Source organism: Peromyscus eremicus, chromosome 4, assembly GCF_949786415.1.
Source record: "Peromyscus eremicus chromosome 4, PerEre_H2_v1, whole genome shotgun sequence".
In the NCBI taxonomy this organism is placed as follows: Eukaryota; Metazoa; Chordata; class Mammalia; order Rodentia; family Cricetidae; genus Peromyscus; species Peromyscus eremicus.
This window is the reverse complement of record NC_081419.1, coordinates 48,741,517-48,768,635: the sequence shown is the minus strand read 5'-3', so window position 1 is coordinate 48,768,635 and position 27,119 is coordinate 48,741,517. Positions and strand designations below refer to the sequence as shown.

General features: G+C 44.3%; 1 protein-coding gene across 14 annotated transcripts; it reads right to left on the bottom strand.

Moving 5' to 3' along the window:
* Nucleotides 1-301: 301 nt before the first annotated feature.
* Erich2 (glutamate rich 2) lies at nucleotides 302-27,119 on the bottom strand. 14 transcript variants are annotated; one of them, XM_059260645.1, is made up of 12 exons: nucleotides 26,261-27,119; nucleotides 26,103-26,148; nucleotides 21,218-21,253; nucleotides 19,917-19,947; nucleotides 19,338-19,386; nucleotides 19,085-19,121; nucleotides 16,129-16,224; nucleotides 12,281-12,417; nucleotides 9,965-10,149; nucleotides 6,638-6,695; nucleotides 1,821-1,892; nucleotides 302-498 (listed from the first exon to the last, which is right to left on the bottom strand). In XM_059260645.1, exons 1-12 carry the CDS (start codon nucleotides 26,697-26,699, stop codon nucleotides 374-376), a joined length of 1,311 nt encoding a protein of 436 aa, XP_059116628.1. In that variant the 5' UTR covers nucleotides 26,700-27,119; the 3' UTR covers nucleotides 302-373. The 14 variants fall into 14 exon arrangements, with proteins under 14 accessions (XP_059116628.1, XP_059116629.1, XP_059116630.1 ...); XM_059260646.1 differs by lacking the exon at nucleotides 21,218-21,253 and having other exon boundaries at nucleotides 26,261-27,118; XM_059260647.1 differs by lacking the exon at nucleotides 26,103-26,148 and having other exon boundaries at nucleotides 26,261-27,118.

Genomic DNA, 27,119 nt, shown 5'->3' with positions numbered 1-27,119 from the left:
GTCATGATGTCACAGAGGCAGATCCAGACCCTATAAATAGGTGACCCACACTCGAGAAACTACCCTCACCATGCCTTACTTTTCTCCCCTGTGAAATGGGAACAGTAACACACTACTTAGGGTTTTAAGGGTAAATAAAGCATGCAGAGCATTCACTGTGTCCCTCGCACGTTGTATGGCCTCCCCTACTTCCCTCTCGAAGCGACTTGCCTTGGCCTAAGCCTAAACATGAGCAAGGAGCCCAAACTAAGAACACAGATCCCTTGAACTATGCAGCGAAGAAACCACAGTCACACTAAGCAGCGGCTCTCTTCTTTATATTTGCATTTGCATGGCATACACTCTTGAAAATAACTCTCCACGGCAGCGACCCTCAGGACCCGTCTTCACACTCATCGGAGCTGTCCTCACTCCCATCCTCACTGCTTTCCGCGTCGCTCTCACTGCTAGTGGCCTCCTCACTGTCCTCGTCGTCTTCCTCCCGCTTCTGAGCTTTCTCTGCCACAGAAGGAAAGAGACGCTAATTGCGTTTCCGATGTTCCTGCACTCAGAAAACTCTCACATCTCAGCTCCCTGTACCACGAAACATGTATTTTGAGGAATATAGACAGTGAGCTTAACTTGGTGCAGGATCAAAACAGAACAAGAAAGTCAACATATTTATGTTGACTACCAGATAGATGTTTGTGGGTTCAAAATTAACACGCAGGTCTGTAAAAATAACTTTTTTTTTGTTTTTTTGGTTTTTTTTGTTTTTGTTTTTCAAGACAGGGTTTCTCTGTGTAGCTTTGCGCCTTTCCTGGAACTCACTCTGTAGACCAGGCTGGCCTCGAACTCACAGAGATCCGCCTGCCTCTGACTCCCGAGTGCTGGGATTAAAGGCGTGAGCCACCTCCGCCCGGCACTGCCTCAGCTTCTTGAGTTCTGGGATTACACGTGTACCATCATGCCTGGCTTTTGAAGGATTTCTTTGCCAATAGTAAAAGTTATTTTTACGCCGGGCGGTGGTGGCGCACGCCTTTAATCCCAGCACTCGGGAGGCAGAGCCAGGCGGATCTCTGTGAGTTTGAGGCCAGCCTGGTCTACAGAGTGAGTTCCAGGAAAGGCGCAAAGCTACACAGAGAAACCATGTCTCGAAAAAAAAAGCTGAGGCAGGAGGATCATGATTTCAGGGCTGTCCTTGAGACTCTGTCTCAAAAACAAACCAACCAAACTTTGTAAAAAGTTAAAGAAATTCTGAAATAGAATAAAGGAACTTGACTTAGGTTAATTTAGAGAGTCCTGGCATCTCTGGAAATTGTGAGACACACGTAACACTGTAACATATGGGCATGGTTACAGGTTCTGCTTTTTCCATGTTCAAGGGAGCTGGCTTTGTTTGGACAGTTCCACCCCATGGAGAGAATGGGGCAGTCATCTTTCTCACTCATAGAAGACAAGCTGATTTTACTACACCATTCAAAATAGCCATTTAGACCAGTGGTTCTCAACCTGTGGGTCTCGACCCCTCAGCGGGGTGACCCACCCTTTCACAGAAGTTGAATATCAGATATCCTGCATATCAGATATTTACACTACAATTCATAACAGTAACAAAATGACAGTTATGAAGTAGCAACGAAAATAATTTTATGGTTGGGGGTCCCTACAACGTGAGGAACTGTTTTAAAGAGTCGCAGCATCAGGAAGGTTGAGAACCACTGATTTAGACATTCCTTAATATTTGCTGAAGAAGTATTTTCACAATCTATCATAATAATTAAAAAAATCCACTGTTTACAGTTCTATGAGGAAAAAACAAATTCAAATTTTAAAATTACCCTTTAGCAATATTTCTTCAATAAGTGAGAAAAATTCCTTGGCCACAGGATTTTCTGGTTCATAGATTAGGACTGAAAATAGATAACAGAACATGTTATTAATATCTAGTGTTTGAGCAAACAGCCCCTTAGAGTGAGACAGACTAGAACTGTCAATCAGAGCAGGCGAAAGCAAATAAAACAAGAATTTCCATAATTCTATCCCAGGTATATCTGAGTACGAAGAAAACTCTCCACTTGTATGCGGTGTTTTATAAGAGAAATGATGCTCCCTGGATTTCCTACCTCCTATCGAAAGAACACAATCTCCTCAGTACAGCTTTTTTCCCAGGCCAGCAATGGAAGGACTCTGAGGATCAAATTCTCCAAAGGGCAACAGTCTCCAAATTCGGAGACTTGGGTGAGGAGGTCTGCTACCCCCTTCCAATCTCACCCACCCCATGTCTGCATGACGGCGTCGACATAAAGGTCCCATCTATCCCCAAAGAGTAGTTTTCTTCCTTGTACCAGCTCTTCCATGACAGAAGCGCCAGGGTTTCAAGTAGGGAAACCATACTTTCTCTCTGTTCTGACAACTTTTCCCTAGTCCCTACCCCAGCCACACCGCCTGCTTCAACCATCTCCCCTCTTCAGGGCCCTTTTTTATTTCTTGTAATCTTCTCTTGTGCTGATCCTCACTGTAACTGTGTTACTTCCTTTGGCCTGCTTTCCGGGGGCTTGTTGATATGCTACCAATATCCTAGAGGACAGTTTCATTTTGGAGTCCCCCTAGTTTTTAAAACCCTTCAGAGCACCCTTGTCTTCTTTCCCACCTGCCTTGAGGAGTGCTCTGCATTTATTCCACACACCCACTTCACTCTCTTGCAGTATCTTGGTGGCCCCCAGGGGGCACTGAAATACCAAGCGTGCTATTCATTTGCCTGTGTGTGAGAGCTGACTGTGCATGGTTCAAGGCTCCACTGGCTCAGACGAAGTGATCCCTTGGCCCTCGCCTCAACTCACCACGCCAGCGACTATCTGACTCCACTAAACGTGACTAACATTTACCGTCAGTCTGAGTTGGACTATGTGCCTGCTCAAAGTTCCTTTCAAGGACTTTGGGTGTCTTCAGAACCATTATTTTCTTGTAAAAGTACTTCTTTCTATATTTTAAGTTAGACTGGAATATGCTTATCGTTAGTCTAAATTATTTCTGTGAGGCAAAGCCTCTCTGTAGAGTAGTTTCTCTGACGTGCTTCTTTACACATCCGCTTGACAAACTAAGTCAAATACAGCTGACGAGGTTTACATGGAGGGGTAACCACGGGATTCACTGAATCATTCACATATTCAGACTGAGGGTTTCCAAGTGTCTTTGACAATGGACTCATTTTGGTGGAACAGGTTAACAATCCTCAGAACAGTTGAGAAAATTTCCTGTTGGAATTAGGATCATCTCACAGGATCAGACACGAGATTAGCTATCCCTGCGGTTCAGCCTGGCTGCTCCAGCCGTCAGTTTCCAGAGAGTGAAGGAATGGGCGTTTTAAAGCTTGGTCAGCAACACCTGGTCTAGTGTTCTGGCTGTCCTCACTCCGAGAGTGACTAAGAGGGTCTGTGACGAGCTGAGGGACATTCCTAGCATTTTGTGTTAGAGGTTGTTTACTAAGATGGACCTCTGGAAGGGAGACAGGATCCAATCTGAGCCCCTGGGAAAGAAAAAGCCCCTACAGGGATGCTTCAGGGTCCTGTTCTAGTATTCAAGCCTGCACTTCCGGCTCCGCCTCCTGCCCACCATACTGGCTACTTTGTAACAGTGGCTCAGGGCTTGGGGCATGGTAGAACCGCAAATACGTCTCAGCTGGTATTGTCGTTAGTATTACTATTTTAAAAGAATAGCTCCAGGATTAGTGGATGGTTTCCGACATGGAGGGGGGGGCTTTCTTTGGTTTGAGGGTCTGGGGTGGTGAAGCAGAGGGCTGTGTCTCTGTTTCTCAGTGTGGGGGAACTAAACCAGAAAGGACAGCTGTACCCCCACTCAGGTGTCTATCACATAGCCGGAGCCCCTAAACGTCAGAGTAAGTGAATGCAGACAGAGGGACAGGAAGCAGACCCTTTTACACCTAGACACAAGTATTACAGGCTAGGAGGCAGAAATGTGAGCAGTGTAAATGGGTGAGCCGAGATGGGACAACAAACCGCTTAGCAAACAGGGCCTGGATCCCTGGTCTCTTTCCGGCATAATGTTGGGACAGAACATGTGTTCAATGCGTAACTGCAGGAGGGAGGGAAGGAAAAGGGAGAGGGCGGGGAAGAAGAAATGTCATGAGGATATAATGCCGTGAAGACAGATCAGTTTAAACTTTTCAGTCCCATGGACCTAAAGTGGATGTTCACAGTTCACAGCAGGTCACCAGCACCTCACTGAGTATCTAACATCTGTGCCATGCACTGCGGGGCTGTGGGTCAGAACTGCCTGATGGGTATGATACTGGTGCTGAGACTTTGTAAGCCTCAGCCAGGTTTGCTGAAATGACTGATGGGTACAGAAATAAAAGAAAAGAATAATTTCCCCCTCACTGGGCTCCAGAAGAAATCCATGGAGTTGGGAGTGAGAGACGTAGAATCACTCACGTCTACACTGCGTGCTGGGGAGGAGGATACTGGAGGAAGAGGCTGGGTCCCACCCTCCTGTACCACTGTCCACTGTGAAGAGGGCCACGGCAGCTGCCTACCTCCTTCTGCCTCAGTTCCCTTACAAAATTAGAGGGCTGGGGGCAAGGCATGCTCCGGTGTAGAGAACATGTTAGCCTGAGCATGACCCTGGGTTTGACTCTCACCATGCCCCTTAAAATTGGACTTACTGGACATTCTACTCTCTGAAGAATCCTTCTGATTGGAAATTCTGTGTGGGACACCAAACATTTTACTTGAAAGACTCAAAAGGTCAAAAGTGCTTGCAAGAACTGACAAGGCACACTACCTCTGATGTAAACTATGTAGTGCTACAAGGGTCATGAGACCTGTTTTAACCAGTAATGAAATGCTGTGTCAGGGTGGGGACCCTCCTTTATTACTAAAGTCCATCACAGTCACCATTTTGGGTCTTGTTATTAGTGAGGAAAAGAGTTGCCATTTTCTTTTTTAAAGTAACCATGACCGCCATATTAGAAGAAAAGGTGGGGCCAGCCTTATCTACATGGCTAGCCTGATCCATACAGTGAGTTATAGTACAGCCAGGGCTACATACAGAGACTCTGTCTCAGAAGAGAAGAGAAGAGGAAAGGAGGGGAGGGAAGAGGAAGGGAGGGGAGGGGAGAGGAGGGGAAGAGAGAAGGTGGACAGAGTGGTTGGAAATATATTGGAAATATATTCAATACTAGTAAAGAGCTGAGATCTTTCCAAATCATTAAAGAAACACTGTAAAATTAAAAAATAGAACCTCTGAAATTCACTCCCTGGATAGTTTTTTGTTGTTTTTTCAAGACAGGGTTTCTCTATGTAACAGCCCTGGCTGTCCTGGAACTTGCTTTGTAGACCAGGCTGGCCTTGAACTCACAGAGATCCACCTGCCTCTGCCTCCCGAGTGCTGGGATTAAAGGAGTGTGCCACCACCACCCGGCTTACTCCTTGGATAGTTTTAACAGCAGACTGGACAGAGGGAAGGAGGATAAGAAAACTAAAAAATAGGTCAATAGAAAATGCTTAAAATAAAGCACAGAATTAAAATGTTAAATTCAGAGCTGAGCTGAGTATAAGATGGATGTCAGGTACCACTAAACAAGTTTGTTTCTGTTTTGTTTTGTTTTTTGCATGTAACTGCAGGAAAAGGGGAGAGAAGAATCAGGACAGAAGTGGTGTGAAAAGGTAACGACCAAGAACATTCTGAACTTGATGAAACTATCAAGTACAGATCTAAGAAACTCAGCAAAGTGCCCATTGCTTAAACACAAAGAAAACGCCAACTATTTTGAGTAATTCTAACCACCGAACACCAGATAGAAAGATAAGGTAGACCAGATATCTCCCGATTCAAAGCTTCCAGAGTTCTCCACCTACTACAGGGCAAACCAAGGTCCTTCAGCTGGGGAAAGGTCTGTGTCGCCCTGTGCTCACGCCATGACTCTAGCCTCAGATGCTAGCAGCTGCCTTTGCCCAGCCTGAGCCACCCCGGTCTCTGGTGGCTGCCTTCCTCCCTTCACACAGCTGTACTTCATCCTGCTCTGTACCTCATTCCTCTCGATGCTCACAGGCTGGCTTCCTACAGTTCAGTTCTGTCCTCGAGCTCTGAGGGAGGCCTCCCATGCTATGGAAATGTCTGACCACCTAGGACCTTCCCTTCCTCTTCCCTACTCTGGTTTCTCCATAGCGCCTACCATTTATGACACACCATTTACTTAGTTTACTTTCTGTCTGACACCAGACCTGACTGTGGGATTGCTGTCAGCGGCCTGCTGATTTTCCAGGCTCTCACACAGCACCAGGCACCCAAGGAGGGTTGAACATTTGTGGAATAAACCCATGTTCAGTTAGTGTTGACTCCCATACCCCCTGACTCTTCTGAAATTAGCAGCATAAAGTGACTGACTGCCTCCTATGTCATGATGATTGTTTCCCAGGACAGTGACCAGTCTACTAATCTACTTTGATTTAGTACACAAAGTAGTACCCTAGGAGTCCCAGTGAGTCCACAGACAACTGAACTCATTTTTCCTAAGGGATCCCTGAGACCTTAGCAGAACATTCACTTGACGGGGATAGTCAAGCCATCTTCGTATTACGGGATCTGTTTCTAGAAACAAAGGGATGGCTGGAGGAGGTGAGTGTTCTGTACTTACTCATCTGACATAACTTCTTTGCCAGCTGGTAGTCTCGGCCCATTTCTGCTCTCAGGAACTGGAAAACAAATTCTTCACATGAGTGCTTTCAAGACAGAATTTCAATGGCAATTATAATAAACTTCCTAAAAATACTGACTAATGCTTAGTTATTCCGATTTTGGGGAGCGGGCAGGGTTCAAGACAGGATTTCTCTGTGTAGCCCTGGCTGTCCTCAAACTCACAGAGTTCTGGCTGCCTCTGCCTCCCAAGTGCTGCTGGGGCTAAAGGCGTGCATCACTGCCACCACCCAGTAGTTATTCTGTTTTTAATGTTTACACACTTCTCCATGAGTTAGTCTGTAGTCAGTCAACTAACCACACTTCTGTATTTTTATATTTAAATACTGTTATTTTTATTCGTGTGTATATGTCTGTGTGAATATATGCCATCTGTGAGTGCAGGTACCTGCAGAGGTCAGAAGAGGGCGTTGGATCCTCTGGAACTGGAGTTATAGGTAGTTGTGAGCCACCTAGTGTGGGTGCTGGGAACCAAATTCCCGGTCCTCCGGAAGAGATGGAAATGCTCTTAACCACTGAGCCATCTCTCCACCCAAGTCTGTAATCTGAAGATGTGTGATGGAGCTTGATGAGATAGTCCAACCTTTCTGCCTAGCCACAAGGTCTGTGTGTTACTTAGCAACTTGAGAACAAGGAGGCTGATTCAACTGGTATCACATTGGTCTTACTGTTTAAGTATTTCTTTGGTTCAGGGTCAGTTTTCCATGATGACTATCACTAGTTTAAAACAGACTGTCAGGGCTGGAGAGATGGCTAGGCAGTTAAGAGCACCTGTTGATCTCAAGAAGACCCAGGTTCTGTTTTTACCACTCATATCATGGTTCATAACCATTTGTAACTCCAGTTCCTGGGGATCCAATGTCTTCTTCTGACCTGAGGACATTTGCATGTGTGTGGTTCACAGGAACACGTGAAAGCACACACAAACAATAAATAAATCTGAAAAGCACTGTGGACTAGCGCTACGTAACTCAGTATTTACCAGCACTGTGGACTAACGCCACGTAACTCAGTATCTACCAGCACTTCGGAGGTATCATCATTTTGATTGTACTATTTTTTGCTTTTGCTGGTTAAAAAACAGTACATACTTGCCAAATAGGAATTTTATAAGCTAAATAAATACATTCTGTCCCTAATTGAAAATACTTCTACTTCTAATATATAGAGATGTAATTACTTTTAACATCTATATATATTTTTTTAAAAAATATTTTATTTTATGTGCACAAGCATTTTGCCTGCATGTATATATGTGTACCACATGCATGCCCTTGGAGGTCAGAAGAGGGCATCACGATAGAACTGGAGTTACAGATGGATGTGAACAGCCATGTGCATGCTGGATACTAAACCCAGACTGTCTACAAGAGCAGCCGATGCTTTTAACCAATCAGCCAACAAAAATAAATGGGCATTTATGTGCATATGTATTGAGATTATCTGGAAACTCAAACCCCACAATTTGTGATCGTTTTCCCCTATGGCACTAAATAGTCTTTATCTGCTGGGAATTGGGAACAGGGGGTCAATTCAGGGTCTTGTGCATACTAAGCACATGCTCTACCATCGAGCTGACATGCTGGGCCTTGTATATACTGAGCACATGTTCTACTATGGAGCTGACATCCCAGGTCATGTGCATACTGAGAACATGCTCTGCCACTGAGCTGACATGCCATCACTGACCAGTCTCTTTGAAGTTTTACTTAGAGTATACTTTTACCAGAACAATATTGTATTGTTAGCTCTTTATATCGCTTCTAATAAAATAAACACCCTATTATTTGTTTGTGTGAGGAAGCTTTTGAACCGTATACAAGTGAAGGTATACACTGCCAAAGCCAGGTCCCCTGAGAAATGAGGAGACACTTCTCACTCACTTCCAGACTTGGGAAAAAGAACTATTTACCAATTTAAGAAGCAGTTCTTTAGCATTTTTCCCAATGTCTACCCTAAGGCTTTTAAACATTGTTTTCCTGGGCTGGTGATATGGCTCAGTTGGTAAAGGTGCTTGTGGCCAAGTCTGATGGTCTAAGTTCGATCCCCAGGACCCACACGGTGAAAAGCAAGAACTGCCTCCACATGTGAACTGTGAAACACACGTGCCCATCCCCACTAATAAATAAAAGTGTGATGAAATGTTTCCCTTAATGTAAACAAACTCTGAGAAACTTTTCTGATGACCACTAATCCATGTTGTCATTTCCTCACATATTTACAAACACCATATCTACTTATGCAACAGAATTCTCACTTTAAAATTATTTAATTTTGCTTTTATTTGATGTGTATGTGTGAGTGTCTGCATGTATGTATGTACACCATGTGTGCATTTGGTGTCCACAGAAGCCAGAATTAGGTATCAGAACCCCTGGAAGTTACAGGCAATGGTGAGCTGCCAGGCGGGTGTACACACGTAGGAACCGAACTCGGGTCTTCGGCAAAAGCAACAGGTGCTCGTAACTGCTGAGCCATCTCTCCAACTCCAATGTTTTTATTTTCATTCCCGTTTGTAGCTGTACTTTATTTTTTTAACTTTTTTTTTTTTTGAGATGAGATCTCAAGTAGCCCAGGCTGGTATCTCCTGTAGCACAGGAGAACTGAATTTTTATTTTTCCTTGCTCCCACCTTCCTTAGATCCCACCATCCCTGCAATCACAGGGATGCGCCCCCAGGCCCAGGATTTTCTGCTTTCATTTAAATTATGATATGCATTGGTTTGTCTGTGCATTTTTCAAATATCCAGTGCTTGTTATAGTAACTTATTTCTTTTAATTTGAATTTTAACTAGTTTCTTCAGCTTGCATTGTGTGTAATTTTTCCAGGTTCTGATGTTATTTTTAGTTTTCTTCCTTGAATCACCATACACTTTTAATAGTCATCGAAGCATTGATAATTAAGTTCTGGGGGCTGGCCGGAAGGCTCAGTGGTTATGAGTGCTTGCTTCACAGGCCTAAGGAGGACCAGTGTTCTGATCCAAGCACTTGTGAAACAAGCATGAGTTCTGTCCATGCCTGTGAGCCTAGCTCTGGATGTAGGTGGGGTGAGATGGAGAAAGGAGGATCTTTGGGGTTTGCTGGCTTCCAGCTGAGCCAAAAAATGCAAGCTCCAGGTTTCGGGAGAGATGATGCCTCAAAGAAATAGGCTAATTTAAAAATAATGAATATATACTAGTTCATTTACTCTACCTAATAACAGAGTCTCCTGTTTAATTACTTTGGTATTTGTATGCTTCTTTAGTGATAACACAGACGCAAAAACTTACTTCTGCCATTAACTCTAGCGGGGCACGAGTCTCCTTTTTAGAGGGGCCTTCCTCATCTTCGTCATTGGTGTCCTCTTCACCATCACCATCTGTTGAATCCGACAACTTCTCCTCAACGTCCTGAAGGCAATATTCACTAACTTTCTCCTGCTTTGCAAGGACCGTATCCTTGCCGGCTTCACCTTAAACAGAGCACACGTAACTAAGAAACAGTGGAAAGCTTAGATGTTGATCTGGACCAGATCCTCTTAGCATCTGTGAAACTGACATATTAAAACAACCAGCACACAAAACCCATCATAACTGCTCCCATCTGTCTACACATCATCTGTCTACACATCAGTTCATTTATCGTTGTCATCTTCCCAGTGACATGGGTAGTATTTCTCTTTGCTTTCCTTTTAACTCTTTGAGATGGCTCTTTATTTTGTGTTCACTGGCTTCATCTGCATTCATATCTGTGTGAGGGTGTCGGATCCCCTAGAACTGCAGTTACAGACAGTTGTGAGCCGCCATGTGGGTGCTGGGAATTGAACCTGGGTCCTCTGGAAGAGCAGCCAGTGCACTTACCCTTCAAGCCATCTCTCCAGCTGGGTAGTGTTTCTATTCGTATTTACTGATGAACAAACAGGGGAAAAAGGTGAAACAACCCCTATTCAAGGTCATGTAGCAACCCCACTTGGTCCCCTATTCAAGGTCATGTAGCAACCCCACTTGGTCTGGGAGTCAGTTTGGTTAGAATTGATACTCTTAACTACGTTCTATTATTCTTTCCTAAAATACATTAAAATGTACTATGAGGGCAATTCAAAAGAATACTTTGTTTCTTCTAGTGTGCCCCCTATGGGAAGCACTATGGGGTGTGCCTTTGGCTTTGTATAGTATTTCATATTTTCAGACTGAGTCAGTTAGACTCAGCCCCTTCTTGAAAGATTCTGTGTTTGTGGCCTCTCTTCTTTGATGAGATCATGGCCATGAGGTACTCCAAACGATGTACAAACACTTGTATAGAAAAGAAAAGGACGACTTTCAGGAAAGAGCATGAGGGTAGGCAGGCCGGGAACACACAGACCAGAAAAAAAGAAGAGAAAACCAGCTCAAAGTCAAATGCGTCAGCCTGAAACGCGCCACTAGCCTTTCTGAGGGTCCCCATCTACCTGCTTCTGTGTTATCCATAGTCTCCACAGAATGGCAACCTCCTGCCCCTCCAAAGCACACCTGGTCTGTGTACCACCTCACCATACTGATGACATCAGAGGGAGGTCATAAAGGGTGACATCACAGGGATGGACTCACTCGCTTCACAGACACTCAGCATTGTGAAGGTTTCCTAATCTCTGGGTCCACCGTGTTCTTTCCTGGGTCCGTTAATTTCATGGTGGCCCCTCTTAGAGCCTCAAATTATCTTTCGTGTTGGTGTTTCATATTGCTGTTTAAAATGTTTATTTTTTTCAAGTGATTGATAAAAATTGCATTCAGCTGAGAGCAGTGGTCTACGCCTTTAATCCCAGCACTCGGGGGGCAGAGGCAGGCGGATCTCTGAGTTCGAGGCCAGCCTGGTCTACAGAGTGAGTTCCAGGACAGCCAGGGCTACACAGAGAAACTTTGCTAAGTTTCTAGTCATCCCACTGTTTAACAGCACTTTAGGCTCCTATCTCTAGCTGTACTGACTGGGTTCTCCTCAGCCCTCCTTTGTCCCTTCTCTTCCCAGCTTGTGGTAACGCCCTCTCCAGTCTAAACTACTGGTCCCACTGATGAGAGCGTTTTTAGTCACTGCCTTTCTCTGCCTGGCTTGTTTCATTTAATATTGAGATGTCCAGTTCCATCCACATTGTAAATGACATGATCTCGTTTATTTTTTTTAAGTCCAAACTATTCCTTTCTGTAAGTAAGCCACACCTTCTGTATCTATTCTTCAACTGATGAACACCTACTTTTTAAGAACTGGCCGATGATCTCTCTCTAGAACATGAACTTCCTAAGAGAAAGGTCAGTGTCTGCTTTGACAACTGTATCCAGATTTTAAACCGGTACTTAGCACTCTGGCTTGGTAAGCTGTCATAGTGTTTTAACCCATTCTAGGATTAAATGCCCTGTAACGATCATCTTATATAACATATATCACAGATGCCTATCTGGCTGTATACCACGTATCCCAGTATATGAGTTTGAACCGTTCATTACTGCTTCCTTTGACCCACCTTAGAACTACAATGTTGTCAACTCATGTCCAAAAGGCCATGGATAGTTGGGCTAAAAGAGAAGCCACAATTATTTAGCCCAGCAAGACATGCCATTTGTTACCTGCACTTTCTTTTAGGTAGGAAGATGACCACGGGTCAGACTGCCGATTTGTTAAGACATCCTTATTTTCAACACTCCTTGAAGATGGTTTGTTTTCAGTACTTTTTAGAGAGACTTTATCTTCAATCTTCTTAGAAGAGGCTTCTTTTCTAACCATTAAAGCAGACAGTGAAACATCTCGTCAGTTATAGTTCAATGTTCAAATGTTCATAAAACACATGTGCCTACTATATTTCAAAGAAAATAATAATGTAATATACCAAACATGAACTTAAATAGAATGTTGGCTCTTTGGAAAAGTATAATTTTCATTGCTCATGAAAAACTCTTTCTGCTTTGTGTTTTTTATTATTATGCAACAATACATAGAATCCTTTCAGACTTCCAACACAGAGCATGTAAGAGAATCACTTATGAAAATGCTTTTGGTTCACCATGATGTGGTGACATAAAACCATTTAGGAAAATTGGCCTTGAATGGCTTTTTTGAAAAAAATGTAAATAGATGCCTGTTCTTGCTATCCTTTAAGTGAGGTTCCAACGCTACTATTAACCCCACAGTCACAAAACAGCCTCTTTTAGTGTTTTCCATTTTAAATTTCATGTCAATAACAGCACATGGAGACAAGGCATTCTGGATATAGCACCCCCTTCACAGAGAAGCACACCTATGTTTGGGAATAAACAACCCAAGTCCCTTTTCAGAGGGGTTAAGAATCTTCCAGTGTGTCTCTTTCTCAAACTTCAAAAAATTCTGCATGGAAAGACACCAAAAGATGAAGTATTATTTTTCCCTCTTAAATCATGGTGGCTTTGTCCCTTCAAAGACTGGTCTGAACAGCCAGTTATCTTGGGTTCTGCTCTCTTTCTTTTTTTTTCTTTCTTTCCTTCCTTCCTTCCTTCCTTCCTTCCTTCCTTCCTTCCTCCCTCCCTCCCTCCCTCCCTCCCTTCCTTCCTCTCTCTCTCTTTTTACATCCCTGTCTCTGCACGTGTTATATGTGTGAACATATATCACGGAATGTGTGTGGAGGTCAGAGGACAACTTATAGGAGCTGGTTCTCTCCTTCCACCAGGAGCACCCCGGGGATCAAACTCATGAAGTCAGGATGTGTGCTAAGCTCCTTTTTACCTTCTGCTCCCTCTTGCTAGCCCTGGGGTTAGGATTTTACAACTGGGTTGACCAGCTTGTTATCATTCTTTAGGAGAGGCAAGAATGGAACCTTTACTTCCCTAGGACTAAGCTACCCTGTTCTTGGCTGTTTACCCAGATGATTCTAAAACATCATACCCCAGAGATAATCGATATCCATGTTTGTTACTGCACTATTCACCATAGCCAGGGAGTGGAACCAATATTCATCAGTGGATGTGTGGTGGCTTGAATAAGAATGGCCCCCATAGACTCATATGTTTGAATGTTTGGTTCCCAGTTAGTGGAATTGTTTGAGAAGGATTAGGAGGTGGGGCCCTGTTGGGGGAGATGTGCCACTGAAGATAGGCTTTGAGGTTTCTAAAGCCCATGCTAAGCCCAGCCTTGCTCTCTCTTTGCCTGCAACTTGTGGATCAGCTATGAGCCTCAGCTCCAGTGCCATTCTGGCCTGCCTGCTGCTATACCACCCCCATAATGGGCATGGGGTCACCCTCTGAAACTGTAAGCAAGCCCCCAACTAAATACTTTCTTTTCTCAGTTGCCTTGGTCATGGTGTTTCATCACAGCAATATAAACCTAAGACAGGATGAATACGTAAAGAAAACACATGGTGCATATACACAATGAAATGTTATGTGTCATCAAGCCGGGTGTGGTGGCATGGATGCCTTTAATCCCAGCACCCGGGAAGCAGAGGCGGGTGGATCTCTGTGAGTTTGAGGCTAGCCTGGTCTACAGAGTGAGTTCTAGGACAGCCAGGGCTACACAGAGAAACCCTGCCTCAAAATAAATAAATAAATAAATGAATGAATGAATAAATAAATAAATAAGTTGTGCCATTCAAGAAAAATAAAATCACAACATTTGCAGGAAAATGGAAGCACTGGAAATCACTATGTTAAGGGAAATAAGCTAGAACCAGAAAGACAGATACTACATGTTTTCTCTCTGATGCAGAATCCAGGTTTAAAATTACATGAATGTGTGTGTGTGTGTGTGTGTGTGTGTGTGTGTGTGTGTGTGTGTGTGTTTATTCACATGTTCAGAGATTATGAAGCTAGAAGGGGAAGAAAGCAATCTCAAGAGTAGTAGGAAATAAGGTAATAAAATACATGGAAAAGAAAAGTAGAAATGGAGGCTGATGGGGCGGGATGGGGAGAAGGGGAAACAAGCCACAGGGGGTGAGCGGTGGCCATGGGTGGGGGAGCAAGCTGCAGGGGTGAGCAGTGGCCGTGGGGAGGGGGATAACTGAGAACAAATGATGATATGTGTGGAGACATCATGACAAAGCCTCATGCTTTGTACACTAACCTCAAAACATCTTCAAAAAGAGATAAACGTGAAAACAAACCAACAAACATCCTTCTCTGGACATGAAGAAGTCAAGGGAAGACATTTACGTGTGTTCTGCATCTGATCCTTTAGTCTTCTAAGTGTGTCAGAGCATCCACTGAGAAACTTGATAGTGAGAACTCACTAAAGCCCCCCCCCCTTTTCCTGGGATGGCAGGGTTGTTGCGAGGATACCATAAAACTGATCACTAGGACTTACATATGGCCATATCAGCTTTAGGAAAAGAGCTTTCATGTCCTTTTCTCCACTAAATGATAGTATTTTGTTGACTCTTAGATGCTAAGGCTGTGATTGTAAGACATTGTTTTTATGTACCACCAAGAAAAGAAAGACATTGTTAAAGCTGGCATTAACTGAAATCAATGTGAGACCGTACACATCCAGGATTCTGTGCGGTAGTATGCTGTCAGATCTACTAACTTACATCCCCGAGTAGGGGAGTTAGCCTGCACAGTTCTGAGGATTTGAGGAGTTGAAAGTGCTCTGATTAATCCTAAACACACAAGTTCACTGTCCTGTGGCTGCATGGAATGCTACTGTTGCAAGCAGCAACCATGCTCACACCACCCATGACCAAAACCTACCTGAGAACTGACCCAGTCATGATTTTAACAGTAAAGCACAAAGCCCTTCTAACTTCCTGTAGAGTCTACGGTGTAGACTGTCAAAGAATCAGAGGCCAGAAACGCAATCTTCTCCAACTAAAACCTACTGACTTTAGTCAGGTGTGGTGGCCCAGGCTTATAACCCCAGAGGCAGGCGGGTCTCTGTGAGTTAGAGGACAGCCTGGTGTACATAGTGAGTTCTGGGATAACCTGAGCTACCTAGTAAGAACCTGTCTCAAAAAAACAAAACAAAACAACCAAAAACCAACCAACCAAACAAACAACCCTCCCCCCAGAAAACACCCTACTGACTTCCTTTTGAGAAGAAAAATGATGCTCATGGTAATAAGAACTCTAACCACTTAAGAAAACAGTTGACAGCTTCATTGTCTACAAAACAGTGACAGAGGAGGAAAGATTTCAGATTTTACTGTATGTACTAACATCCTTTGTATATGGGAGATATTTAAGTAGTTTTGAAAGCTACGAAGTCAGACAACCCAGCAGAATGTAGTTATGATGAAGGGTTGATATCCTAAGTTTAGCATTTTCCTTAATTTATAAGGACTATTCTCCCTATTGAGGAGATGTCCCCCAACTGTTATTAATAATATTTTCAGAAAACTTACAATTTAAATTTTGTCTTAAATAGTTATTGATATATATATATATATATATATATATATATATATATATATATATATATATATATATATATCATGGGTCAAACCCAAAAACTGTTTAAATCTTACTTTGTTGAGAATGTATTAGCTACACCCAGGGAGATCTGTGCTGGGGAACTATAGAGCTTGTTTGTCAATCTTGGTCTTGGTCCAAAGCAGCACTTCCTTAAAAGTGAAGCAGAAAGGGAAAAACAGCTTAGCATCCATTTTATAAAAGGTTGTATAGCAGACCACCGTTATGTAACAGAACCCCATGGATACAGTTTCTCAACTTTGGTCAAAGAAGTGTGGATTTGCTGCAGCCATTTTCCCTGTACTGGGACAGGGGTGAAGACTCAGAAGGGAAAGGGAGAGAGAGAGTGGTCTCTAGCCTAACACAGGTGGGGTCTTTACATAACCAAATCCCACCTGCTCCATTGAGGAATTCCCTGACTTGGCATGAGTTAACTCTCTGAGCTATGATCCCTGCAGTCTTCCATTTCACTGATTGTCTTCAGACCCTAACCCTCTTTACCCTCACCTTTGGTAAGGGGCCTGGGGTGGTCACACCACACATCTGTGAGACTCACTGGCTGAATTTACCAGCTTGGCTCTTGTCCCTGAATGAGCACCGGGGAACCTGACCACACTGTCCTTGCGAAAGGCAGTTTTATAGTCAAATGCAATGGGGACTGAGAGACTTGTCCCTCTGCTTTTCTGTCTGGGTCTAGGCTGCAGTGACCTCGGGGGGCGGAGTCTCCGTCGGGTCAGATGTGGAGCACCTCTGCTGAGTCTCACCCCTGCTCAGCACTGTCTAAGAACACTGGCTGTGATGACTAGTACTGACTGCCCTCTACAGCCACATCAGCCCTAAGGCACCCAATCTCCTGATGGTCAATTTGACAGGATCTAGGTCACCTAGGAGACAGTCCTCTGGGCTCACTTTTGAGGGAGTTTGTAGACTGAGTTACCTGAGGTAAAAAGAGCTATCGAATATGAGCAGCACCATTACATGGGCTGGATCTCAGGCCTTCATAAAAAGGGGGAAGCAAGCTAACGCAGCACCGGCCCCTGACTGCATCAAGTGTGACTAGCCACCTCACACTCCTGCCGCCATGCCTCCTCAGCTGTGATGCAGTGTGTGCTAACTGTAACGCAGAAGGACCCCTTTTTGACTTAAGTTGATTCTGTCAAGTACTTTGTCCAATGTGGCAGAGCTCTTATTGCCACCAACGAATGACCTGTTACCCCCCATGACTATTGAATGTCCTACCTCGTGCTTTTCCAGTATGCTTCCAACTGTGTGATAACAGGGTATACAGAATTATGTGTGTGTAGGTGGAAATAATTTATATAGGTTTTTTTCCCCTGGTGGACTGTAACTTTAATTTGAAACAAATGTAAGTCCTCTGACATTGTTCTGTTACATAATCCTTTCCCTTTGATACAAAATATACAGGGTGGTGGGGTGGCATGCTGGGAAAGTCACTTGCTGCCAAGCCTGCTGAACTGAGTTTAAGCCCCAGGACCTAAGTGACAAGAGGAGAGACTCAACTACTAGTTGAATATAGTCTCCTGCCCTTCATATATGTGGCTCATGACACTCCTTAATAGATACAAGTTTGGGTTTTTTATTTGATTGTTTTTTTTGCTTTTGTTTTTGTTTTTGAGACAAGAGTTTCTCTGTATAGCCTTTGGCTGTCCTAGAACTTGCTCTGTACACCAGGCTGGCTTCGAACTCAGAGATCCACCTTCCTCAGCTTCCCGAGTGCCGGGATTAAAGCCATGTACCAACATGTCCAGCTCAAGTTTTTTTTTTTTCCAGTAATACATTTATATGATGTATAAAGTTTGCAACAAAGTTGAAGATGAATATTTTAGCTATTGCAGTAAGGAAATTAAAATATATGTTGCATAGAGTAGAATTTTTCTCAGCCAATAGTATTCAAAATGAACCAGGACCTCAGGCATGATAGACAATATATCTATATATCTTTATATCTATATATATCAGCGGCCCTCAGCCTGTAGGTTGAGACCCCTAGGGGGTCAAACCCTATCACAGAGGTCTACTAAGACCATCTGCATATCAGAAATTTACATTATGATTCACAACAGCAGCAAAATGACAGTTATAAAGTAGCAACGAAAGTAACTTTACGGCTGGGGGTCCCCACAACACGAGGAGCTGTATTAGGGGGTCGCAGCACTAGGAAGGTTGAGAAGCACTGAGATGTGAATTCCTGGGAGTTGTTTCTCCCCTCCCACCACGTGAGTCTTGGGAACCGAACTGAGGTGGTCAGGCCTGGCACAGGCCTCTTTTCTTCATTGTATGTTATGTGTGTGGGTGCTTTATCTCCAAGAGTCTGTTTATCATATGTGTGCAGTGCCCCAAAAGGCACCATGTGGGGGCTGGGTATCAAACCTGGGCCCTCTAGAAGAGGTTCTTAACTGCTGGGTCATCTCTCCAGTCCTAGGAATTTGTTTTAAGGTCAATATTCCAAGTGCAATTTTTCATAGAATAAATTTTTCCTCCAGAAGGTAGGAGATGACTGTGTCATGAAGGACTTTAATCAAGTATTGGATGCTGTGAATGGAGCTAACACCTCACAGTCAACCATTCAATTGGTCTACGCTGTGATGTTCAAACACCAGTTTCTGAACCATTCAAGGGGATTTTTTTTCTTTATGTAGGATAACGATGCATGCTAAATGAGCTGAGAACACTAACTTTAAAGTGAGTATTCACTTACAGAGATGTTCTAAAGAAGGAAGCCGCATCAAAGGGACAGGAAAGAAGAGTGGAAATTAAACAAACAAAAGACAGCGTGGACAGAAAACACTCCATTAAAGCATTAGGCGGAAGTGAGTATCACCTGTATTCCCTTTTTTCACAGTTCAGTTTTCATTTTAAATCTCTCTCTACTCAAGTAACAACTGAAGTTCATCCATGCACGTCTGCCTTTGCAAGTTTAATTAGGTGACCAATGGTTTGCATTATCTACTTCTAATTACTTAAAAGGGAAGGCCAAGGACATTTTCTTACTGTGACATTGGTTTGCTTGGGTCAATCATCACTTTTTCTGAAAGAGAAGAAAAAATATTTAGTATTTTTTCAACAGTGCTATCCCTAACACAACATTTGAATTTGGAAGCAGTTAAGGTTTTTTGTTGAAAGACAGACAACAAAGGAATTACTGTTGGGCCATACAATCATATCCAACCATTCCAATATTCTTCTTAACTAATATTCAGAACAAGGTCATGGTCAAACATGTTCTAAGAAATAAATCATTTACCCTTCGGATCAAACACTAGCAATGTGCCATTTTGTCTGCTTTTTGGTGCCTAAAATAGAAGCAGGAAGAAAAGCTAGAATTATCATTACTATTTTAGCTTGAAGTATTTGGAAAAAAAATATTAAGAGCCTTTATGTAAATATTTCTATTGTGTAATACATACTAAAGCCAATCATTTTTAAACTTTATAAACTGATGGTAAAGCTGACCCAAAACATTCTAAAAACAAAACAAAAAACAACAAGAACAAAACCTCCAGCATTATACATCTTATTTATTTTTTTGAGACAAGGCATATTTATGCATCCATGACTGGCCTCGAGCTTACTTACTACGTAACCATGGATGACCCTGAACTTCTGATCATTTGCTTTCACTTCCCAAGTGTTAGGATTGGGGTGGAGAAATGGCTCAGCCATTCAAAGGGTAGCTACACAACCAAAAATGCCAAGGGCGAGGACAGGCTTGTGCCACCATGCCCAGTTTATGGAGGCTGCGGGGCTGAAAGCAGGGTTTCCTGTCTGCACGCTAAGCAAGAACTATACCAACTGAGCTACATCCCAGCCCTGTATCCTTTACCTTTACAGCATCTTTCTTGTCTAGGTAGTTCCTGCAAAACAAAGAAACCAGACATTTACTTTGTAAATGTCTAAATACTTATATAAGTGATAACACAAGTGAAATAAAACACAGAACTGTGAGTAGGCTGTTAAACATGGATCCATCTGGGCTAAGAAACGAAGTTATAAAGTCTAGGGCAGCAGTTCTCAACCTATGGGTCGAAACCCCTGTGGAGATCGAATGACCCCTTCACAGTGATCTCCTAAGGCCATCAGAAAACACAGATATTTACATTACAATTCATAACTAGCAAAATTACAGTTATGAAGTAGCAACAAAAATAATTTTATAGTTAGGGGTCACCACAATATAAGGGACTGTATTAAAGGGTCACAGCATTAGGAAGGTTGAGAACCACTGGTCTAGAGAAACCAACTTTCTTCTTATCTCCCCTTGGAGTTCATGTAAACAGAGCTGCAGAAATGATTCTGCACGGGACACTGGTGATGTGTTGAACGATCCCCTAGTTCTGTTACCTTTTTGGTTCATTATCTTGGATTCTAGGTCTAGACTAAAAACACAGTCAATAGCAGGCTAGGACACCCTTTCCGCTGAGCTGACGACCCTGAAAATCATAACTTCATTTCAGCTCGCATTGACACTTCTCTCCAACTTCAACAAACTAAAACATGATGAATAAGTCAAGCACTGCCACTGTCCCGTCTGCGGGTGCCATGAAGGATATCTTTAGAATAGATGTCAGTCAGAGGCGGGTGGAAGGCCTCCGTATTCAGGATATGGAATTTTACTAATTATTTAAATATTTAAGTCATTTAAATATTAAGTATTATTCAAATATATAAACATGTATCATTTAAATATATAAAAGTACAAATTAATCTTTTATTTTATCCAGTGATATATTTTAATTTGTATCTCATAAATCTTCACATGCATTTACTAATACTTAGAAGTTGAATGTTTTCTCTGAGTATTTTTGTTGCCTTCTAGGTTACCTAGTTATAGGATTGATTTTCCCCACGATGGAGCCCTTTAAATATCTGGATAAATTTCATTTAATTGTATTTTTTTAACTTATGGAAAAGGTCACACTTAATTACAGCATATGTTAACAATTCACTTGTTCCCCCACTTGGCTCCACATCCCAAGGCAGACTTTTTGTTGGTGTCCCACTCCATAGACCAAGCTGGCTTGGAACTCACAGAGATCCACCTGCCTCCCAAGTGCTGGGATTACAGATATGTGACACCACACCTAGCCCTCAATCCAAACTTCTAAAATGGTTATTATTCCATACCTGGGGATTTCTGGAATACAAAAATCAGGCCCAAGACTGTGGACAACAAAGCACAGGGTCATTAGTTGGGATTGTCTGCTTTTCCATCGTCTCTCTCAGACTCTCATTCTCCAGCAAAGCGGAAATGTTTACCCTTCCACCCCCGCTTTGCATTCTGGGATCCTTGACTGAGCCAGGTATTGTTGTTAATATACGTTGTTAACTCCATTCTCTGTTGCAGAGTTGATAGAGAGCTCCAGTGTACCAGAAAGCACAACGTCTTTTGAGGGAAGCCAGTTGTGAGAAACCAAATATGATAAACGAAAGAGTTTCCTCGGATTCTCTAGGCTAGGAGGAGACAACACAGTGATGAACTAAAGAGGCTCCCCAGATTGCTATCGTCCTGTGGACACACCGGTAAGATAGGCGGAGCACGACCTTTCCAGTCAGAGCCTCCCTCCGCATCTCCAGCTTCAGAGCTGCACAGACTGCAGTCCTTACTTGGATGCACAATCAGGCATGCCGTTCTCTTCCCATTTCAGTGATGAAAGGAAAATCAGGACAGACAGAGCTCAGACAGATGGAGGTCCAGACTCCTCTCAGTCCAGCTGTATCGTTTCCCAGGATGTGCCCACTTGCCCTCTCTAATCCTAACAGTTATTCTCTCGGAGTCAGTGACACTCAGGAGCCAGGCTCCCACTACTCAGGGGAGTTTGGAAAGTGACTTAATTCCCTTAAGCTTCAGCTCTCCACCTGAAAAGTGGGGATTGTTATGAGGCTGACTTCTCTGGATCATCGTAAAGATAAAGTTCAGGTCAACTATATGAGGGGCTTAGCACCGAGCCTGGCACACAGTAAAAACAGTTACAAAACCTTCATGTTTTATCTAAAAGAAAAGCTGGGCACATGTCCTTTGGGCTAAGATTGTTTGGGGGAGCAAAAGAGAAGCTGTGACCTGAGACAAACAGACTAGCTTTGAAGACAATTAACTTACAAAGCCACCTCAGCCCTAAAGTACTGATACATGTCAACCAAGATCGCTGGGCCATGGAGAAAGCTGTAATGTTCAACATGGGTGAAACTAAAGTGAAACCCCAAGGAACCTCTGGGTTTTGGACTGTGGGTTGACTCTACTCATGTCTGTCAACGGTCCCTTTGGCAATGGGAATAATTATAACAGCCTGCAATTCCCATGTAATATTCAACATCTATTTAAGACAGAAATCTGGGCTGGGGGTGTAGTTTAGGGGAAGAGCGTACTGTGTAGTTAGCATGTGTTGAATCTCACCCTCAGCACCAAAAACAGAAAAGCAAACCTTCCATGAGCACCTGCTATGCAACACACTAGTCTGTGCTAAGCTGCGGAGACACCACGATGGATTTTCTGCTTTGAAGATGCTCAGCATCTCAAGGCAGACACAGCATCTCCCTTCCGGTCCACGCCTCAGAGCGCCATAGCCAAGGCTTCTGAGGGGCTACTACGTAACTTTCTATACCGCCCGAACTGAGATCATAGTGACTACCAGGATCCAATCACACACTTTTTAACACATGGACAAGAGGCGATAGCCAAGATGAGTCTGCACGCGGTGGAGGCAGAAGTGGAAAGACTGAGGAGGAGGAAGACCAGTAACTGAGTGGTCCCGAAAGCACCCCCCAGTGCCGCAATCCAGACGCGGGACTTAGTCTCTGGTTTTTGCATTCCTTTCATAACTGTATTTTCTACAAGAATCCACAAACAACGCATTACTACACAGTGTCTGTCCCCAGATCTAGTTGCTTGACTACAAAGGTAGAGGTACTGTTCCAAGCACACCACTATGCTGGATAGTTTTCTGTCAACTTGACACAAGCTAAAGTCATCTAAGAGGAGGGAACCTCAATTGAGAAAAGGCTTCTGTAAGATCAGGCCGCAGGCAAGCCTGTAGGGCATTTTCTTAATTGATGATTGATGGGGGAGAGCCCAGTCCATCGTGGTTGGTGCCACCCCTAGGCTGGTGGACCTGGGTGCTATAAGAAAGCAGGCTGAGCAGGCCAGCAAACTGCACCCCTCCACGGCCTCTGCATCAGCTCCTGCCTCCAGGTTCCTGTTCTGTTTGGAGTTCCTGCCCTGACTTACCTCCACAATGGACTAAGATGTGGAAGTGTAAGCCAAATAAACCCTCTCCTCCCCAAGTTGCTTTGGTCGTGTTTTTTTTTTTTTTTTTTTTTTTTATCACAGCGATAGTAACCCTAACTATGACACCTACCGTGGTAACTCATAAGCCAACAGTAACAGGCCTAAGTGGTGTGCCTGTGATCCAAGCTTAACTCAACACAAAATTTCCCCGAGGTTTTTCAACTAGGATGGTCATAAGGTCGGGAAAATGTGAGTCTAGAACTCCCGGGTGAGAAATGAGGAATGAAAGAAGAGAGGTCAGAGGAGAGGGAGAAGAGAGGGAACATAAAGGAGAGAGGAGGAAGGGAGAGGAGAAGGGGAGACAGAATGAACATGTGTAAGAGGCACACACATACACCTTCAATGATGTCTGAGTCCCTCTTTCCACTCAATCTCTGTCCCTACCATGGGGAAATTACCAGTTAATTTCTCATTTTGTTTTGTTTTGGTTTCTGTTTTTCGAGACAGGGTTTCTCTGTGTAGCTTTGGTGTCTGTCCTGGCTCTCACTCTGTAGACCAGGCTGGCCTCAAACTCACAGACATCCACTTGGCTCTGCCTCCTGAGTGCTGGGATTAAGGGCGTGTGCCACCACCGCCCAGCCTTCTCATTTTTCCTAAAATAAGTCTGAGTTGTGGGGGTTTTGTTGTCGTTTGAAACAAAAAGAAACCTTGACTATGGCTCTTACTTCTTGCTATCATACCTGGTACTGTAGTAAGAGCTTTGACAGTAGGATTAGCATAGCCTCTGGGTGTGTCAGGTGAGAAGCATTAAGTCCACACACGAACATGGAATAAATTGAAAGAATCCCAACCACAAGCTTGTAACATTGTAAGATTGGATCTTTCACCATAGGATGCCACTGTAAAGGTGACATTTAGCAAAGTTGGGGCCACATCCAGGTAACAATAGATGAACTGTCCAGTTCAGTGTCAGAGAATGTCTGCTGAAGCTAGAACTGTATTTGGGGACAAAGAATAAAAGCCATTAACTGCCACATGCTAAGGAGTTAGGGCTGTTAGTATCAGGCAGTGTAAACCAAATTCAAGGCTCTAAAGAAGACCCGAAGATTAAACTGACCCCGGAGATTTGGTGGAGGGTAAATGTGAAAGAGAACAGAGGCAAGGAGACCAGATACGAGTTCAGAGAAGATGCTGGCCAACAGCCCACAGACCATGGTGAGCCACTGCCTACGTCTGTCTATCAACAGAATTGTGTTGGATTCCATCATCCACCTGGAACAAGAGAAGCTAAAGACTTGGTACCCCAAGCAGACGGAAGATATCTCCCATACACACACCTCTAGGCACAGGTCACTAAACAGCGGCCAGTGGGGCCACTCAGGTCGCATGTGGACTGCAAAGTCCAAACAGAAATTTATCAAACGAGTTGCTAACACTGAAGATTCGAATTCCCAGTTATTCTTGTTTTAGGTTTCTCTTGTAATAATGGAAGACATAATATTTTTCCCTTTATTGTATTTATGTAACTATCTTACTTTTTTATTCTATGTTTTTGTAAACAACCTTGTGCTCTGCTTGGCAGAGAATGGATGAAGAGGTGGTTAGTGGGGGGAAGATTAACACAACCCAGACATACTTCACTGTACAGTGTCAAATGCATATAAGATGACCATCCACCACTTACTTATACCCAGAGTACTTATAAACTCTGCATTTCCTCCTTGGCAGGACAGCAGCATCCTGGAGGGAGCCTATGTTCAAATCTCAACAGATCTTGTAATTTTTGCGTCAGTTCCTTAACCTCTCTGTAATTCAGCTCATTGAAGCAGAAGATGAGGATAAAAGGTGATCACTTACCCCCCATGGCTCCTGTACAGGTAAACACACATAACAACAGAACCTAACGGCCACGAGAAGGAAATCACCTCAATAACTCCTATCACTTTCACTATGTATTGCTTGGCCTTGCAAGGGCAGTCCTGAAACTGGGGAATGAAACCACCTCTACGAAACCCCAGGCTACTTGGACATAGAAGCAGGGAGCACAGCTAAGGTATGCAGTTTCAATGCAGGGCAGGCATGAGAGACTGAAATTCTGGAGTGGGTGCAGTGGGAATCCGTAGGAAAGTGTTGGGATTTAGCTCTGGAAACTCAACAGTTAAGGATTATTTCTGCTGAGGTTGTTTCCTGGAGACTAATGAAACAAAAATAAAAACCCGTGTGTGTGTGTGTGTGTGTGTGTGTGTGTGTGTGTGTGTGTGTGTGTATTCGAGAGTCATTGACTTTGGTTTTTAGGAGAATTAAATAAAGTATTTTAAGTATCTTTTTCAGATCTCCTTTAAAAAAAATTTCTTGGGGTAAGAACAAACAGCCTCATCTACGCTACCGGTGTCACTGTGCTGGATACTGTTTAAATGCTATTGGGGTGAGGTGCAGAGTAGTTCAAGGAGTCAAAAGTCAAAATCTTGATTTTTGGACATTCCAAGTCATCCAGATTGGATTTAGAAGCGCTCTGTGGTGCAAACCCTTCTCTTGGGCGATCAGGAAGGTCCAAAGTTCACATTGCTATGGTTCACAAACAAGCTCTAAGTAGAGAACAAGCCAGGGGATGCTCGTCCCTATAAACCATTACGTTGTTTGCAAAAATAATTAAAAGAATCGCGGGCAACTGGGCGAACTGGGGCGGAGCTGGAGGCCCTGGGATGAAGGTGACGGTTTTCATTTTGGCTGCAGGGTGAGATACGCACACCCACGCAGACCTCCCCTCCTCTCAGCCAAGCATCCTACCTTCTCGGGCGGTGCCTCGGCAGCCGTGGGGCTCCAGAGCCCCAACCTGGAGTGGTAGAGAAGTTTTCAGGGTTAGGCGCCGTCCAAGGTGCGGGCTGGGTCCCGCCAGTAGCGGGGGGCACCGGGAAGTTACTCGCAGTCACCACGGCGCTGCTTACCCGCTGGCCCTGCCATGGAGATCCCGCGAAGGGCGGACCAGGAGGTCCAGCCCCGCTCGCCACTCGCGCTGGGTTCCGAGCTGCGAGCCTGGGACGCCGTGTCGCCATGGAGACAGGAGGGGCTGCTGCTGGAGCCCCGGGAGCCACGGGAGCCGCCCAGCGACAGGGCGGTCGTACGCAGCGGAGGGGCGAGCGGGGCAGAGCGCGGCGGGCCCGGGGCGGGGCGCAGGGAGCGGGCCGGGGGCGGGGCGGGGGCGGGGCCAGCTGTTGGAACCGCGCAGAGGGCGGCACGGGCGGCTCGGGTGGCCCAGCGCCCCGGGGGCCTGGGGCTTACGCTGCGGGGCAAATTGGGGGCGCATATCCTGGGGCAGACTTGAGCACGTACCCTGGTTACTTTGAGAAAGGCCGGAGACAGGGGGATTGGAAGGTCGGTGTCCATACCTGATCCTGACTCTAGGTGGCGGAGGGAAAGGGGCGAGGTGGCCTCATTTGGGGGTTACAACTTGTGGAAGAAAAGATGCCTTGAGTTGGGAGGGATGGGTGCCTCTGGATGTAGATGAACAAAAATCCCCTGCACCTGAGATCGCCCAGAGAAGATTATGGGTTTCCTGGGGGTCTCGACATCAATTCTCCTAGGGATCCGGTTCAGGTGTTTAGAACCAGACTCGCCTTTCCCACCAGCCCGGGCCAAGTCTGGGTTCCCTTTTGCGCCCGGGCTGCTACTGAGGCACCTCAGCCAGTTGGAGGTCTTATGCTTCACTGCTTCGGTCACAAAAGAGGGTGGGAGGACTCTGTTAGAAAATCTCAATTGTCTCTCAAGCTTATCTTCTAGGGGGGGACATGGGTAACCTCTCTCCTT

Bases quoted from the DNA above. Each gene is read 5' to 3' on its own strand.
- Erich2 (XM_059260645.1), bottom strand. From the start codon at position 26,699: ATGGACACCGACCTTCCAATCCCCCTGTCTCCGGCCTTTCTCAAAGTA. The intron at 16,225-19,084 runs GTAAGAAAATGT...TTCACTTTTAAG, and splicing joins CCAAGCAAACCAATGTCACA to GAAGTGCTGCTTTGGACCAA. The intron at 6,696-9,964 runs GTAAGTTTTTGC...TTTGTTTTCCAG, and splicing joins CGCTAGAGTTAATGGCAGAA to TTCCTGAGAGCAGAAATGGG.